The following is a 15,340-nucleotide window of genomic DNA, read 5'->3' as shown; positions in this document are numbered from 1 at the left end:
TAATATCGCTGTCGTGCTGATCAGTAATCGGAGATCATACGTTATCACTTCTACAGCTTTTCATTTGAAAGCGTATTATTGTTCTTCAGGATTATAATACTGTGCCATTTTGAAGATTAACTATGGAACTATGTGGGTGTTAGCGAGGTTTCATGGATATTTAAGACGCATATTGGCACAAATGAATATTTAATTTACTTTGTGGTCATCAATATTTGATAAGACGTAATTTGGGACAGTCTCTTGTGAAACGAAGGAGTGATCAGTAGTTCTTTCTTCATCCATTTGTTAATTCTCTCAGTGTGCTACATCGCTTAACTTCCTGTCCAGGGATGAAAGAAAGAGGAGGCATATAGTAAATCTATTAAGACTTTAATTTTTGTAATGCTTTTAAATACATTGTGGAGAGAAACATTTGCACAAATAAGTTACAAATAGACGTACAAGCAAAAACATTTTGTTTTGTCTCACATTTTCAGAATAAGGCATTTTAGCAGCAACTAAACCACAGTTACCTGAAACACTCCAGTGCTTTCAGTCAACGTTTTTAACTCAGTTTAAAACAGAATTATTAAACCTTGGCTTAATTAAATTAGTCAACAGTCTCTGGGGTGTTTCAGGAAAGTCTGCACCAACGATCGGAAGTAAATAAGAAACAGGGAAAAGACTGTTGTCAGCCCTAAAGCGGAGGAAGTCACAGGAGGTAGCATCTTACTCTCCTGCCAATCTATTTTTTCGTTTCTTTTTCTTTTTTTTTTCTTTGCAGCAGGCAATGCTTATTGATCGCTATGATTATCATAGCCATCCATCCACATTTAGCTGCATTTTCATAGTCTCTGTGCTGAAAGCTGTACAAGAACTGCTTCAGCATAAAGCTGTTGCACTGAGCTGAAGGTTTGCCGATGCACAGATTATCTTATCCCAATAACTCACTGTGGCTGGCTTTATCACCACAATAACAGGAAGACGGGCCACAACAACACATTGCCTACACAGAAACAACAAGACAAGAACGTACAGTAGTATGAAGTTAGAGTTCGAGTTTCTGTGCCCTCTACATGAATCAAATTGCACTCACTGCTTCACTTTCATTGAAGGGAACAAATGCGTTTTTCAGATATAATGATAACATAAAAGAAGAACTCTGGGTTATTTATCAAATAATCGAAATGCTCTAGACAGGAATTAGACAATCAGAGCTCTCCAAAGTGATTGATGGGACATGCAACCAATTAAGGGCCTAGAATAAATTTATGTAGATGGGATCGTGTATCTGAATTGCATTCATCTGGTACAGCAGAGGTTAATGGCAGCTAACCTCTGTCAGATTTTTTTTTCATTAATATCATTATGGTAAGTGGGGTTGAGAATGGACGTAACTCACTGAAAGTGTATTATGCAAACAAATAATGTACCCACTACTGCACGACCAGTAAATCGTGTAGAAGTTTGAGCCAAAATTACTGTCACCCGTAAGAAAATGTGCGTATTGGCTCCGACTGACAGGCTCACCTGGTCGCGTGATATGTTTCATTCCTAAAACACAGTATTTTGTGCTAACGCTACAATACATTTTCTCTTAATATTAATGGTCCATTTGTATATTGAAATATGCACCAAACATTTAATATTCTTAGCAATAAATTGGAGGAATTCATTTGCAGTAAGTGAACAGGTGTGGCCTTGGTGTTGGGTTATAAATTGTGCTAAATCTGGCTTTTGCTAGTAGCAGGATAAGCACCGAAGAGCAGGCCAGACACTGTTGGGGGTTAATCAGGGAACAAAATGACCACCTGTTTTTGCAAAGTGATGAGGAAAGTCTCACTCGGCTGATTGGTGCATTTGTACGGGGACTATTTTTGGGGTGGCTTCCTGATTGCTCTCCTGGAGGATGGCGGCTTGAACAAGGTAATGTGGTTGTTCTGATGATTACACAGGATAACTACACTGGAGTTACTGCCCGCTGGCAGAGGGACCACAATTAAATGTCTGCTTTAGGAAGTGGACACTTACTGTAAATCCGCGGCCTCTCTTCTGTGTTTTTCACATGTATCCTCTCACAGATCAGTCATGCCACACACAAGCAGGCACGCTTAATCGCAAACAAACAAATAACTACAAGTGCTTTGGCTCGGATGCTGATAAATACACCTGGAAGCATTGTATGTGGACACATACAGCCAAGAGCAGCCATGTGTGCACTCGCACAGTCAGTCATATGGAAAGCACACATATACACACACACACACAGATCCCACTTTCACACAAGCATGTACACACACTTCCTGTGTGTGGCTTCTGCCAGCTTTCTCCCCCTGCATGCCGACTGTGTGTCTGGCATCGGGGTTAAGGTCTGGAGCCACACACAAGCTGTGCGCTCTGCCTGGCTTTTACACACTCTGAATGGGCTTTATGAATGGCTAGGACTCAATGACTGAGTCAACACCAGGGGCCACACTCAACCCAATCCGACAACGGGTTTTGGAGATAAGTCAGAAACGACATTCTCCCAGCACAGCCAGGAAGCATGTTTAAATTAATATGCCACCAGGTTTTCTTTTGTTTTGCACTGCAAACATTGTGCTGTGGAGTGTGTCAATCCACAGATGTGTGGCTTGTTTGCCATTTCTGGCTGAGCCCAAGTGCTTTTAAACAACACTACGAGTGTGCATAGGGTGCAAGTGTGCACATGTGTTTGTGTTCTCATTGTCCCGTCAAAGCTGCTGTATCCGATCGCTGCAATGAATCCAGCTCTCGACATTGCGTGGAGCCGGTGACTTTTACAGCTGAACTGACAAATAACGAGCGATCACCCCTCACAAGTCCTCACCACTGCTCTATCATCAGGTCCAGCACTCGATTGACATTTAGATCTGAATCCAGGCTCAAGTCTGGCTCGACAAAGGGAGCTGCTGGGGGGGTCAGAGGGCGGAGGCCGGATGACAGTGTTTCAAGCCAGTCAGCAGCGTCGAACGGTGTTGGAGCCCGTCGTTTCCGTGACCTCCTGGTGGATGGCAATGGGGAGGTACAGATGGGCGGTGGAGGAGGAAGTGGGACTACCTGGCTCGGGTTTATTACAGCAGGTGATGGAGGAAGCTCCAACAAGAGAGAGGAGCAAAGAGGTGAAAGCAGGGAGTTGTCGTCCTTGTGGTGCTGCTGGGAAGCCTGGGACTGATCATTTTGAAGAGGGGAAGGAGAACGGGCTGAGTGGGCAGGAGATTTATGGTCAGACACATTGACGGAGTCTGAAAGAGAGCCAGTACAAAGAATTAGACGATGAAAGCAATACGAGTGTTAGTCAAAAGGAATTCTTTATTAATTGTGTGAGACTCACCGACAGAAGTAATAGGCTCATCTAGAATGTCATCAATGGACTGCCGAGGGTCCATCTGTTTGCCAAAGAAAAGAGAAATACTTCATTTCACAGAACAAAAGATACTCCTTGTGATCTCCTGTTCATCCAAAGACTCCTGACCTGTGCTTTCTGGATAGCCTCCTGTAGCTCTTCCTCCAAGCTGCGAACAGAGGGTAAGGTCTGAATAGGACTTGCTGTAATCTGCACTGGCAGTTCAAAGTCATTGCCAATTGCATCACAGGGCTGGCAGCAAAACACCTGATTAGAAAGAAGAGATAAATTGTTTGACAGGTGGCGTATGCGCATGTTTGCATGTTTGAGAAATGCTCCTAGATGGAAGGCTGCTTAGTGTGCCACTGTGCAGAATAATTTATATCCATTTATCCAGGACGTGTGTGCTCTGTTTTGTATGTTTACCTGTGTAAACAACACCTCTGCGTGTGCATCTGTTTCTTGCTTCCCTTTAGAGCATCCCGGATCCTGTTGCAGGAACGGATGGAGGGATCCTCCACAAGACTGGTGGAAAAAGATTTTTATAAAGCAGTCACATCATTAAACGATCATTTCTCGTATCAACATCTGTCACACCAGAAATCTGAGTCTGTCTGTCCTCACCTCATTGCCAGAACATGTGGAGCGGTCTCTGGGCCTGCTCCTTATTCTCTCCCTCATCTCTAGCTCCACACTCAGCTCCTGCTGCTGTTGCTGCTGCTCCTTCTCAGTTCTCCAGGGAGTCCCACACTGTAGGGGTGAGGAGGATGACATGGGAAGACTGGGACTTGGAGTTCCCGAGGCAGTGCTGGCAGGAGCTAAGAAGACCGTGTTGGTGAGACTGCACGGTTCCCCCGCCAAACTGACTGATGCAGCATTTGTGAAACCATTTGGGACAGTGTTTAGAATTCCATTTGGAACTCTATTTGGAGCGCTGCTGAGAATCCCATTAGGAATTGCCCTATCCTGGATATAAAGCTGCTGGTTCGGGCTGCTGCTGGGCGAGTCTAGCCCAGAGCTGGAGCTGGAGCCAGGGCTCTGGCTGGATGGCAATGAGGGGCAGGGGGTGAGTGGCTCCGGGCTGGTACCCAGCTGACAGAGGGGAGCCGGGGTGAGGCAAGCACTGGGAAGCTGGAAAGGACGAAGACGCTGCAATAGGGCAGGCTTTGTGCCGGAGACAGGAAGGCCGCGCTTACGCAGCTGCTGCCGTAACTCTGACACCTGAGGAAGAAGAAATGGAGGCTACTGTTGGAAAGATACTAGTGTAGGTACTTGGTGTCCTTTATTTGTGGATCATTTCTCAAACATTTTAAGCCATTTCAGCGTCTCTGTTCTCTGAGAAACATGGTTCATGGTTTCTTACTGTTAAATCAACCAGATTAGCAGGGAGAAGCTCAGGCTTTGATGGAGGGTTTGTGTCCGTAGGGGTGTGGTTGGTTGTGGCAGGAACAGGTTGGGGATTCTGTGGTATGGCTCCCGAAGACTTCAGATCACCAGATTCCCCACTAAAAGAACGACAGGAGCATGAACTCAAGTAAAGATCAGCTGAGTAGGATCATAATAAAATACCTGACACTGTATCACCCATTAATCTGTTTGTGTACCTGGGTACAACAGTGATCTGTTCTTGTGGTTGTTGTTGCTGCTGCTGCTGCTGGTTCTGGAGGATTTGAAGCTGAAGGAAGACCTGCTGCTGTTTCAGAAGATCAGAATAGGCTGGGTCTAAAGACTGGGTAGGGTTAGGGCTCTTCTGTTTGGCTCCCACCCCTGAAAATACGTAAATATTCTGGCTAAACTCAATCACTTTATCACCTGAGCAAACCTTGATCTGACGAATGAGTGTTGCTGTTTAAGTAAACCAATTATATTGGTACCTCCTGTCCCAGCCCCTCCTCTCTGGTCTGGAGGAATGTACTGATGATATTTGAGTTTCCTCATTTTGGGCTTGGTGTCCCGCGGTTTCCGTGGGCGGGGGAGATGGGTGAAGTTAAGGGAGTGAGGCAGAGTTGAGGTGCAGGGGTTGTTGGGAGGCCGAGCTGTCTATAAAGACACATTTAGAAAACTTGTGAGTTATTTCAAGAACACTATAAACCATATGAGACTAAAAAAAACAAAAAACAAACGAATCATTTCACATATGACATCATTAGCTGCACGCTACAAGAAAAGCTACATGAAATGCATAAATGCCTCACAAATCCCCCAGATGACAGCATGCGCAGGCTCCGACATATAACCAAGCTGCTCATGTGTGAATGCGTTAACCTCTGGGGCAAACACTGAGGTCCCCCAGAAGTGCAAATTGACATTAATGAATGCAGAGCAGTTTACAGCAGAGCATTGTTTCTGAAAAAAAACCAAAAACACAGGAGTGACCATCCTGTTAGGTTAAAGACCTCTACATTCGTCTTTTATCTCTCACGTTGTACACCTGCTGTGAGTACCACTACAGCAAGCACATACACACAGGCGTAAGACGTAAACACTGTTTCCTAGATGAAAATTTTACATATGACAAACAGAAAATAATCAACTCACCAAATAGCACCCACGTAGGATTTTTGTTAGCTCTGTGTAGCAAAATGCACATTTTTACACTTATCTTTTCAGAGCATGCAGAAGGTACGTGTTTTTTACACTTATGTACCATTGTTAGAAATTTTAAAAGTGGACTATAAGTAAAAAATAAAGAACACAAAAGAGAAACAATATAAGCAGAGAGTATTACATGCAAAGTAGCAATATTAGCGACATGACCCAGGTTATTCAATTATGAAACTGGTCTGAGGTCAAGGTCCGTGATTTAGACTTTTAGGGTCAAAGGCGTAGAGAAGGGTTAATGTTTTGACAATGATGCAGTTTATGTCTCCCCCTCTCTGTGGATGTTTTATTACATCCATCCCCACATACAGTAAAGATCTGTGGTATATATGACAGCTCGAAGTGTACCAGCAAGAGTGAAAGTTTGCAAGATGCTCGTGAGACCAGCTGTTACATATGAGGTGTAGCCAGAGGCGGGTGAATTAAAAGTGCTGAGATTTGCATTTGGAGTGACAAAGATGGACAGGATTTTAAAAAGTGAGTACATCAGAGGGACAGCTTAGTTTGGATGGTTCAAGGACAAAGCACAAGAGGTGAGATTAAGTTGGTCTGGACACTTTCAGACGGGAGATACTGGGTACGCTGTCGGAGGAATGTTGGGAAAGCTGGAGGAGCTGGGTGAGTAGGAAAAAGGCAGAGGCAGAGAGGTTCATGGATGAGAGAGGACACGCAGGTGGTTGGCGTGACAGAAGGAGATGCAGACAAAGATGCAGAAGATTGGAAGGAATGGAAACAGATGATCTGCTGTGAATGAGAGCAACCGAAAACAGAAAATAGAAGAAAAAAAGGAAAGCGTCCATGACAGCTGCTCAGCATGTGTCCTTTATGGAGTACAAACTGTTGGAGATGCATGAATTGCATAAGATTTTAAAAATGAGGGGGTTTTTTTATCATGCTATGTCGTGCATTTTGTTTTGTGGCTTGTGATAATTTAAGAATTTAAGACAGCAACTCAGAAGTTCAGAAATGTTACTTTTCCACAAACCGTCCTTTTTCAGCACCAAGATGTGCACGGCTTTTCTTCTTTGTTTTCATGTAGCTTAAAGCAGCGGGGCTTGTATGTGGAGGAGCATGCATTAACCCCAGCTTACCTTTGGCAGCAGGGGTGTGGTCTGAGAGGTCAGATACATCCCAGTCGGCCTCCCAGTCGTTGCCATGGAGTTTGAGTCACTCAGCTTTACGCTCATAGGTTGTCTGATGCCCTCGGTTCCCGGGAGCACTGCCAAACCAGGCTGAAGGCAGAGTATCAGATTATTAGAGCTGACATATGAAGCTATTTATAAACTCAACAGCTACTGAATATATGCTTTAATATGTTTGTCCGTGGTTATAACTGAGAGCTCATATTAGACATTTTATCCAAAATATGTGTGTTTTTATTAAAACTATATACTCAGTGCCATTCCCTCACCTGAGCATGACAGGGACCGTGGTTAAGGGTCGGGACCAGAGCCGAGCAGTCGCTCAGTAATTGGTCACCTGAGAGCCTCGGCAATGAAGAAAAAGCTGGTGATTGGTGAGTGCTGTGCTGCTCCGTGGGTGAGGATGAGGAGGAGATGTCATCTTCGAAGACATCAGCAGTCAGAGGGAGGGAGGCAGGACCTGAGGAAATGAAAAGCAAATGGAAGTAAGGTCAAAAGACAAGGCTGGGGGGGGGGGGAAGTGTGCGGTGGTTCATGCAGATGCGTGTTGACTCACCGTTCTCCAGGGGCGGCGTGCGTTCGAGCTGCTGCTCCACAGGTCCAGGCGGGCGCTGGATCCTCTCAGTGAGGTCCTGCGCCTGGCGAGCTTTCTTCTGCCTGTGGGCCCCACACGCAGTCCGCTCTACGGGTGGGAGAAAGTGGGAGGGATGGTGCAGACAAATGAGGAGAACGGGACAGATGGGAGATCAGTGGAAAGAGGCAAGATAGGAGAAAGAGAAGCAACAGGATTTCAGAACATATGCAATGTGAGCGTGCACAACAGCTTTGCCACAGGCGATCAGTCCCGATTCAAAGCAGCAGAGGCATCAAAAACAAGTAAACACTGCTGCCCATGGGGAAATGTATTCCCTTGGAAAGGAACGCAACACACACGCACACACACGCGCAATCACACATTTTTAAAATGTCACAGAAGGACTATTAAGGAAATTAGACATTTTGAAAAGCCAGATGCTATAATCATAGTACTTTAAAATTAAAAGGCAGGTTAGAGGAGAAGGAGGTGAGTGGCATGATGAGAGAGGGAGATGTCAGTAATAGCCGAAAATGATGACTCTGATTCCTGGATTGACAGGTTTATCACGTGCTGTCAATCCCTGATATGTCCTGCCGGCTGCATGTGAAGCAGCGTTACAGTGTGCTACAAGGTCACATTTCAATCTCGCTGACAGCTGATGAAACACAAAGCCCTTTGTGAGATTTACACACTTCACATCTTTGCACTACTACTACTACTGTACGACAGGGAGCGGAGAACAGCACAGATATGATATAACGCAGACAGAGAGAAATGGACAGGAGGGGAAGTGTGTTACAGTGAGCTATGCTGGGAGCAAAGCAAGGAGGAGACAGCAACATTACTGTGGGCATGGTATCACCTTGTGCAGTTTCAGCGTTCAGACCACCAGGAGGCAACTTCTGAGTGGCACCGTCATCAGTTAGACGCTGCATCAGGAAACAGTGGGTCAAACCAACAGCCAAGGCCCAGAGGAAAGTTGAATAAAACTTTATTGTCAGTGCAGCCTAATGACATATTATTACACCAGGATTGTTGGAAGGTGTTGGGAGATTTTCTATTGAAACTAGTGCAAATTAGTTTTCTTTAGGTGAGAAGAGACTTAATCATGAATTATATTTCTTATGATTTCACAGCAGTAACCTGACATTTGGACTCTTACTAATATAATCACCAACCAAGATTCATAAAGATATTTAGAGGGTTCAAATGTGTTGGGTGCTTCAAAATCAGTGTTTGATGTGAAGTGTGAGAATGTCCTGCTGCTGTATATATGTTTGTTTGTTTTTAAAAAAGACAGTATTCAACTCACCAGAGCTTCACTCTGGTCTTTCTCAGCTTTTTGAGGCGGACACGTGGATTTCAGCCCTGTTCCAATCAGACAGACATGCAGTTAAAGATGAAATGTGACAAAGCAGAGTTTAAAAAAAAAAAAATCATTTGTTTTTCTTAATCCAAACATCCAAACTCTCATATTAGACTATTTCGGAGAACAGTAGCCTAGAAGAATAGAAACTCAGGTGATGGGGTGCATCAACAAAGCAGCGTCAGCTTTCAAATGATCCTTCCAAGTTACAGCATGAAGCATCTCAGACACTCTTTTGTGTTGGCAGGCATCAAAAACAGAGTAACCTGCAGCCAGGAGGGAAGTGAAGCAAGGTGCCTGCCTGTCGGATGGGGATTGTTTTTGTCTGCTTTTTAATACATTTCTGCACTCGACACTTTGAATTCTGTGCATGACACAATTTATTTATGCTCACATCTTCAGATAATGATTGTTGATTGTTCCAGCTTTATATATTTATCCTCGTGTCTTAATTGCGTGTGAACTTTTCCCCTTTCTAATAAAGTGCATATCTACTGACAGCAATAGACTTTTTAAAGTAAAAATAAAAATGTGCTTTTACATATGGAGTAATATCTACATTCACCAGCCACTTTTTTAGGTACACATACTCAGCTGCATGCTAATGCAAATATTTAATGATCTAATGGCATGGCAGCTACTAAATGCTTATGAGCTTCCTTTGCAAGTTCAAACTGAGCATCAGAATGAGGAAGTCCTTGATGAGCAGGTGTGAGTTTTTCAGAAACTGCTGATCTGCTGGGATTTTACTGCACAACCATCTCTATAGTTTACAGATACTGGTCTGAAAAGGAGAAACGATCCAGTGAGTGGCAGTTCTCTGGGTCTCAATTTCTGCTGCCACATTCAGATGATAGGATCAGAACTTGGCATAAACAACATGAAAGTATGGATCCATCCTGACTCGTATCAGTGGTTCAGACTGCTGGTGGTAGTGTAATGGTGTGGTGGACATTTTCTTGGCACACTTTTGAGCTAAATAGCAACAGAGCATTGTTTAAATCCCACAGACTACCCGAGTATTGTTGCTGACCATTTCAACCCAGTACTAGTATTTACGTGTAGGTGTATTTAGTAAAGTAGCTGGTATATTTTTTTTATTTTGTTTATGGTATTAAAAAATACTCTTATTTTCTTATTTTATCCATTTTTGGGGTAATGCTGGAATTATTCATCTAGATAAAATACAACAACATTAAAAGTGAGGGAGCAAAAAACTAAAGTACCTTCAATATATTGTAATTTAAAAGGCATGAGTGGGAACTCACACCTCCTTTTAACTGTGTTTCCAGGCTTTAGAAAACCAAACCCATTCATCTGATTAATTACTTATCCAAGGGGAGGGCTCGAGCCTAGCCTAACCATAATGAGGTGAAAGGCAGGTTACAGCCAGGTCAGGTCACCAGTTTGTCTAAAGGCTAAGAAATACCTAAAAAAAATAAATAATAAGTTTTCTAGATTCATGTACAAAAAAAGGTTTTTAAATATATAAATAAATTCAGCATTAATCCAACCATTTTGCTGTTACAAAAGACGAAAAGGTCAGTATAGTAAAATCTAAAAAAAAATAATTAAAAAACTGGGCAAATCAATGAGCAATCGCCTTCCACTGAAAAGAAGTGACTTGAAGATCATTAATATGAAATGCACCCTGCAGTCATAGTGTACATGGATCAATCACAATGTTAATGATACACGTAGACTAACCTGAGTCTGCATTGATTTCACTCAGCCTTCGGTTCTGAATCCTCAGCTGCAGGACTGAAAGACAAGATTGAGCTGTGTTACCAAGAAAATGATTAAGTATTACACTGATGGAACAGTACATTAGTTTCATTTCATTGAAGGCAAAATTACATATCTGGAATAAGAAATCAGACTGACGTAGGAAGCTCGGAGTTAAGCAATGCTAGACTGTTAAATGATATGGCCTTCAAACTCATGTTAGCCCGTGACTTTGCAGTGCTTGTAGATTATATATCTCCTTGAATGCTGGCACGCACATATCAACATACACACACAAACAGGTGAAGCAAGGAAGGGCTGTGCCCGTGACACAAAGTCCCCACCCCCCGCCTCGCATGATACATTTCAGTAAGCATTGAGACCTGAGAGACCTGACAAGGGGAGGGTAGGAGAGGACTGCTCGGGGGGGGTTGAGGGCAATAACTATTTATCTCTCAGTATGTCTATTTCTGTTGGTCCCATCCCCCCCTTCAGCTGTCCCGTTCTCTCCACAAGCCTCTCATGCGTGCCCTCCTCCTCACATCACTCTCATTTGTGCTGCTAACTATACTCTTCCTGCTCTTTCCTGCCTTTCTAACTTTAAAGTTTAAAAGTTTTCAAGATCTGTATTTAAAGCAGCCTTACGTATCAGTCCCCTGGGTTTAAAACAGGATAGGGAAGCAGTGTTACGGTAGTTTAACTGTTCCCGAAGGTCCAAATAAATATAATCGAATACATTTTCCCTTTTTGCACCAAAAACTCAGCAATTCTCTTAAAATCTTTACAAATTTCTGCAGAGATGCTCCAGATGAAGAGCCGACAGCTTTAAAGCTGTGAAAAACAAAGACAAAGAGTTATCAGGTACTTTGTTTTAAGTGGCCACAAGCTATAAATAATCACTGTTATTTTCTTCAGTTGGATGTCATCATCCAATATGTGCAAGTTCGAATTAAGTGCGATCATAATGCTGGCTGACAAAGAGATCAACAAGTTGGATATAGTGGTAGATAAAATATATTCCTCCAGCTCAGTTATGTGTATGTACACTTTCTAGAGCAGCTGCTTATAGAATCAAGTTTTCCAGCAGGTGTTTGCACACCTAGGGGACTGTCTGTGTCATTTTCTCGCCGTTCTATTTTGCCAGCCGTTTACGACAGCTGCGTGGGAACTCAGCAGCAGCCGCTGCAACTTGTTGGGGAAACTAGCATCGTGTAGCTTGGGAAGGGTTGCCTAATGCTGTTTGTCACAGACTGCTGGCTGCCTCCTGAACGGTTCACTCTTAGGTTATTATCACACCTATCACTGACAATGATATTTACATTTTGGTAGGAATGCATGAAGACATCATTCTCCTTTAAACTCAGGCCATTTGTGCCTATTTTACGTTTGGGATTTCTGCTTTTGTGCAAACCCTTAATGGCTGATTTGATGTGGACGAGAGTCAGACAAAAGGTTTTGTGCACCTCTTCCTACTTTAGCAATATCAGAACCAACATCTGAGGATAATTGTGGGGTCGTTTGCTTTTGCTGCTTTACAACTGTCATTCAAATCTGATCAAACCACACTCACCATCATGGTGAAGCAGCTTAGCTGAGCTTTTCACTGTTACATTTTTAACATAATAATAATTGTAACTCTGAGGGGGTTTTTATAGGTAAGGTCTGATTGTTTGTCATTTGGACATGAATTATTATAAGACATAGATTTGAAATCTGGTTTTCAGAATCTTCAAATAATGAGGACTTTTCTGGTAAAGACCCACAGTCAGGTTTTTTTTCCATAAGCACAACAAACCAGCCGTTTCCTGATTGAAGTGTCAGACAGTAACATTCAGAGATCTTTATCCTCAGGGTCAGCGGATTTACTTCTGTTCAAGACATCTCCATATGTTTGTCTGTAGGGAGCAATCACTAAATCCATTCGCCATGATCAATAACCTTCGCTGGATTGATCACATGATCAACAGTGTGACTGACTAGCCAATAATCTTTGCAAACATTTCAACTCAAAATATTGATGATCATGCATGTGCGCCTGAGGTGAAAAGCCATTGTTGTGGGAAAATGAGTCCTTCTCTCCTTTAATTGGCATGAGCTCAAATCCTCACCTGAGCGGAACTTGTTCCGGATGAGAAGCGACCTCTCGGAGGCCAGCAGTGTCATGGTGGAGGGGGGAGACGCTGGGGGCACGAGAGAGAGGAAGTGGAGCAGAGAGAAAGAGGAAATTCCTGGTGTCACCCTACCAGGAGGAATGGACTCCTCTCCTTCTGTCTCTCGCTGTTGGGAATGCAGAAGAGCGGAGGAAGCAGAGGAGAGAGGGAGACAGATGCTTGTTAATCCACTGATAGACATAAACCAATATTGATAGAGGCACACAAAGCATAGCGAAGATACATTGAGGAGGAAATAGAGACGAAAAGCTTCTCAGACCTACAGGCAGACTGAACTTTATGGTTAGCCGCTCTGGCAACAGCAGGCCTCCCTATAGACAGCCTGTCATAATCACACAGAGAGTCACAAGGCCCACCCACAGAGACAGAACTAACGACACAGAGAATTAAACAGACGGGAGGCTTTTAGAGAGAGACAGGGCAAGGAGCCAGACGAAGAAGACTAGGAGAAAAAGTCAAGTTCAAGTGAGCGAGGGAGACAGAAACCCCAGCAAATACTTGGACGTCAGGGCTGGAGGACACTGATTGCGACGGACAAACACGAACTCGCAACACCTACAGCATGGAGCCGGGGACGGCAGACCAAAAATGTGCCTTCCGCTAAAAAGAAGATGAGCTGACTCTGAAATAGAGAGAGAGCTGGGAATCTACATGAGCTGCATTAGTGCACACACACACACAACCTATTAACAATATTGATTTGAACTGGCCAGCCACAAAACACCCAAAGGAAGCCTGTTTGAAGGGACTCTACAAACACACACACAAACAAAACCACACACACACTCTGGAATAGCTGAGGTTATGCATACTAAATCACCGCAGAGCTCTCCCTATTCCCAATCCGATAAATGCACACACTTCACTTATTTACAGCCTAAAGAGTCCAAAAGAAGGCCTTTCGTTCATTAATGCAATCAAATAACAAGCAATTGATTGAGATTTCACGTCTGGCACAGGCATTGTTTCACAGCAGGGTGCTGAGTCACAAGAAGGAACTGAAAAACACCGAGAGAATAAAAGCAAGAGAATGAAAGAGAATACTTACAGGAAAAGAGAGAATTGAGACCCTCGGGGGAAATTGGAGTGGATTTAAGATTAAATTGGGAGAGGTGCGAGATGGAGGAAGAGAGGGAAAGAGAGAACTTCGTAGTGCGTTTAATGACGATTTCTTTCTTTCATGTTCTTTTCATATCCTTAGTTTTGTTTTTTTTTTCCTGAAGGTGAAACGCAAGGAGGGAAAGGATCTGCGGTTCCTTCGTCCTCCTTCCGATAGAAGTTCACCCTCTCTACCTCTGCCTCGCTCTCTCTGCCCCTCTCCCCCCCGTCTGCCCCAAAGCATCCTGGATCATCAGTGCCAACTGTGAGCGACTGTCAAACTTCACCCCTCCCCTGCAGTGACCTCACCCCCACCAATCCCCCCACCCCTCTCTTTTTGCTTGGAGCAATTTACCCCCTTGACATCTGCAGACTGACAGAGTGAGGAACAGATTACAGGACAATAAGTACTTCTGTGTTTGTTGCACTTGACTTTAACATATAAGAGGATAGAGCAGTCGATTTAATGTTAGGAGCTGGACTGACGCATGATGTGATGATAGAAAAGTGTAAGGAGGATTTCTTTAAGGGGGGGGGGGGGGGGGGGGGGTAGTTTATTATAAAGCAGCTAGAAGAAGAGTGTTTTGGACTCTCTTCAAGTCGTGTACTGAAGCACGACTGCAGGCTCATATGCTCCTGTCAAGACACCTTTAGGTCACCCCCCTTAAAGTGATTTACTGTTCTGTGTATGTGCAAGTGTGCAAGTGTGTGAGTGTGTGTATGAGACGCCACACAGAGAGTCACAGGTCAGTAAGTTAGTGACCGTCAGCATACACTATACAGTGTGGTTCCAGCAAAACCAGCCAAGTTTCACCTCAAAAGCAAGCAGTGTTTGCCAGTGCGTGCATGCTGTCTACACATGTATACATACGTGTGTGTACATGCATGTGTGTATATATGTGTGGCTAATGCTGCAGAGGGGAGGGGGGAAAAGTGGGGGAAGTGAGGTTGAAGCAGAGACACCTGTTCAGTCCCTTTGACAGACAGGCGGGTGTGTGCTGGTTCAGCAGGTCATGGAGAGGAAGGGAGGCAGAGAGGGGAGGTAGAGAGGCGGAGGAAGAGGCGACGGGTAAAAGTTGGTGAGGAAAGGAGGCCAACACACATGACGGAAGTCTTACTGGTGAGGACAGGAAGTGTGGTGACAGGGAGACAGTGGGTTGAAGCTCCTTTTATCTGATACGGAGAGAAAGACACCAACACGGAGATCCACTAATCAGAGAACACGGAGCAGAGATAGCACTGCATGGGCCAATTACGGTTGCCATGGAACAAAATGGAACAACTAATGGAAGACAAAATGAATGGGAACCTTAA

General features: G+C 43.9%; 1 protein-coding gene across 1 annotated transcript; it reads right to left on the bottom strand.

Moving 5' to 3' along the window:
* Positions 1–355: 355 nt before the first annotated feature.
* Positions 356–14,290, bottom strand: LOC102078953 (myocardin). Its single transcript, XM_005455378.4, has 16 exons — positions 13,977–14,290; positions 12,866–13,034; positions 10,740–10,793; positions 8,979–9,034; positions 8,529–8,595; positions 7,646–7,771; positions 7,359–7,549; positions 7,039–7,179; positions 5,221–5,386; positions 4,951–5,113; positions 4,710–4,851; positions 3,971–4,567; positions 3,773–3,871; positions 3,476–3,613; positions 3,335–3,389; positions 356–3,245 (listed from the first exon to the last, which is right to left on the bottom strand). The coding sequence occupies exons 2-16, from the start codon at positions 12,918–12,920 to the stop codon at positions 2,827–2,829; spliced, it is 2,469 nt and encodes an 822-aa protein (XP_005455435.1). The 5' UTR covers positions 12,921–13,034; positions 13,977–14,290; the 3' UTR covers positions 356–2,826.
* Between the last annotated feature and the right edge of the window lie 1,050 nt (positions 14,291–15,340).

This window comes from Oreochromis niloticus, linkage group LG11 (assembly GCF_001858045.2).
Source record: "Oreochromis niloticus isolate F11D_XX linkage group LG11, O_niloticus_UMD_NMBU, whole genome shotgun sequence".
In the NCBI taxonomy this organism is placed as follows: domain Eukaryota; kingdom Metazoa; phylum Chordata; class Actinopteri; order Cichliformes; family Cichlidae; genus Oreochromis; species Oreochromis niloticus.
The sequence above is the reverse complement of the archived record's forward strand: the minus strand, read 5'-3'. Positions and strand labels throughout refer to the sequence as shown.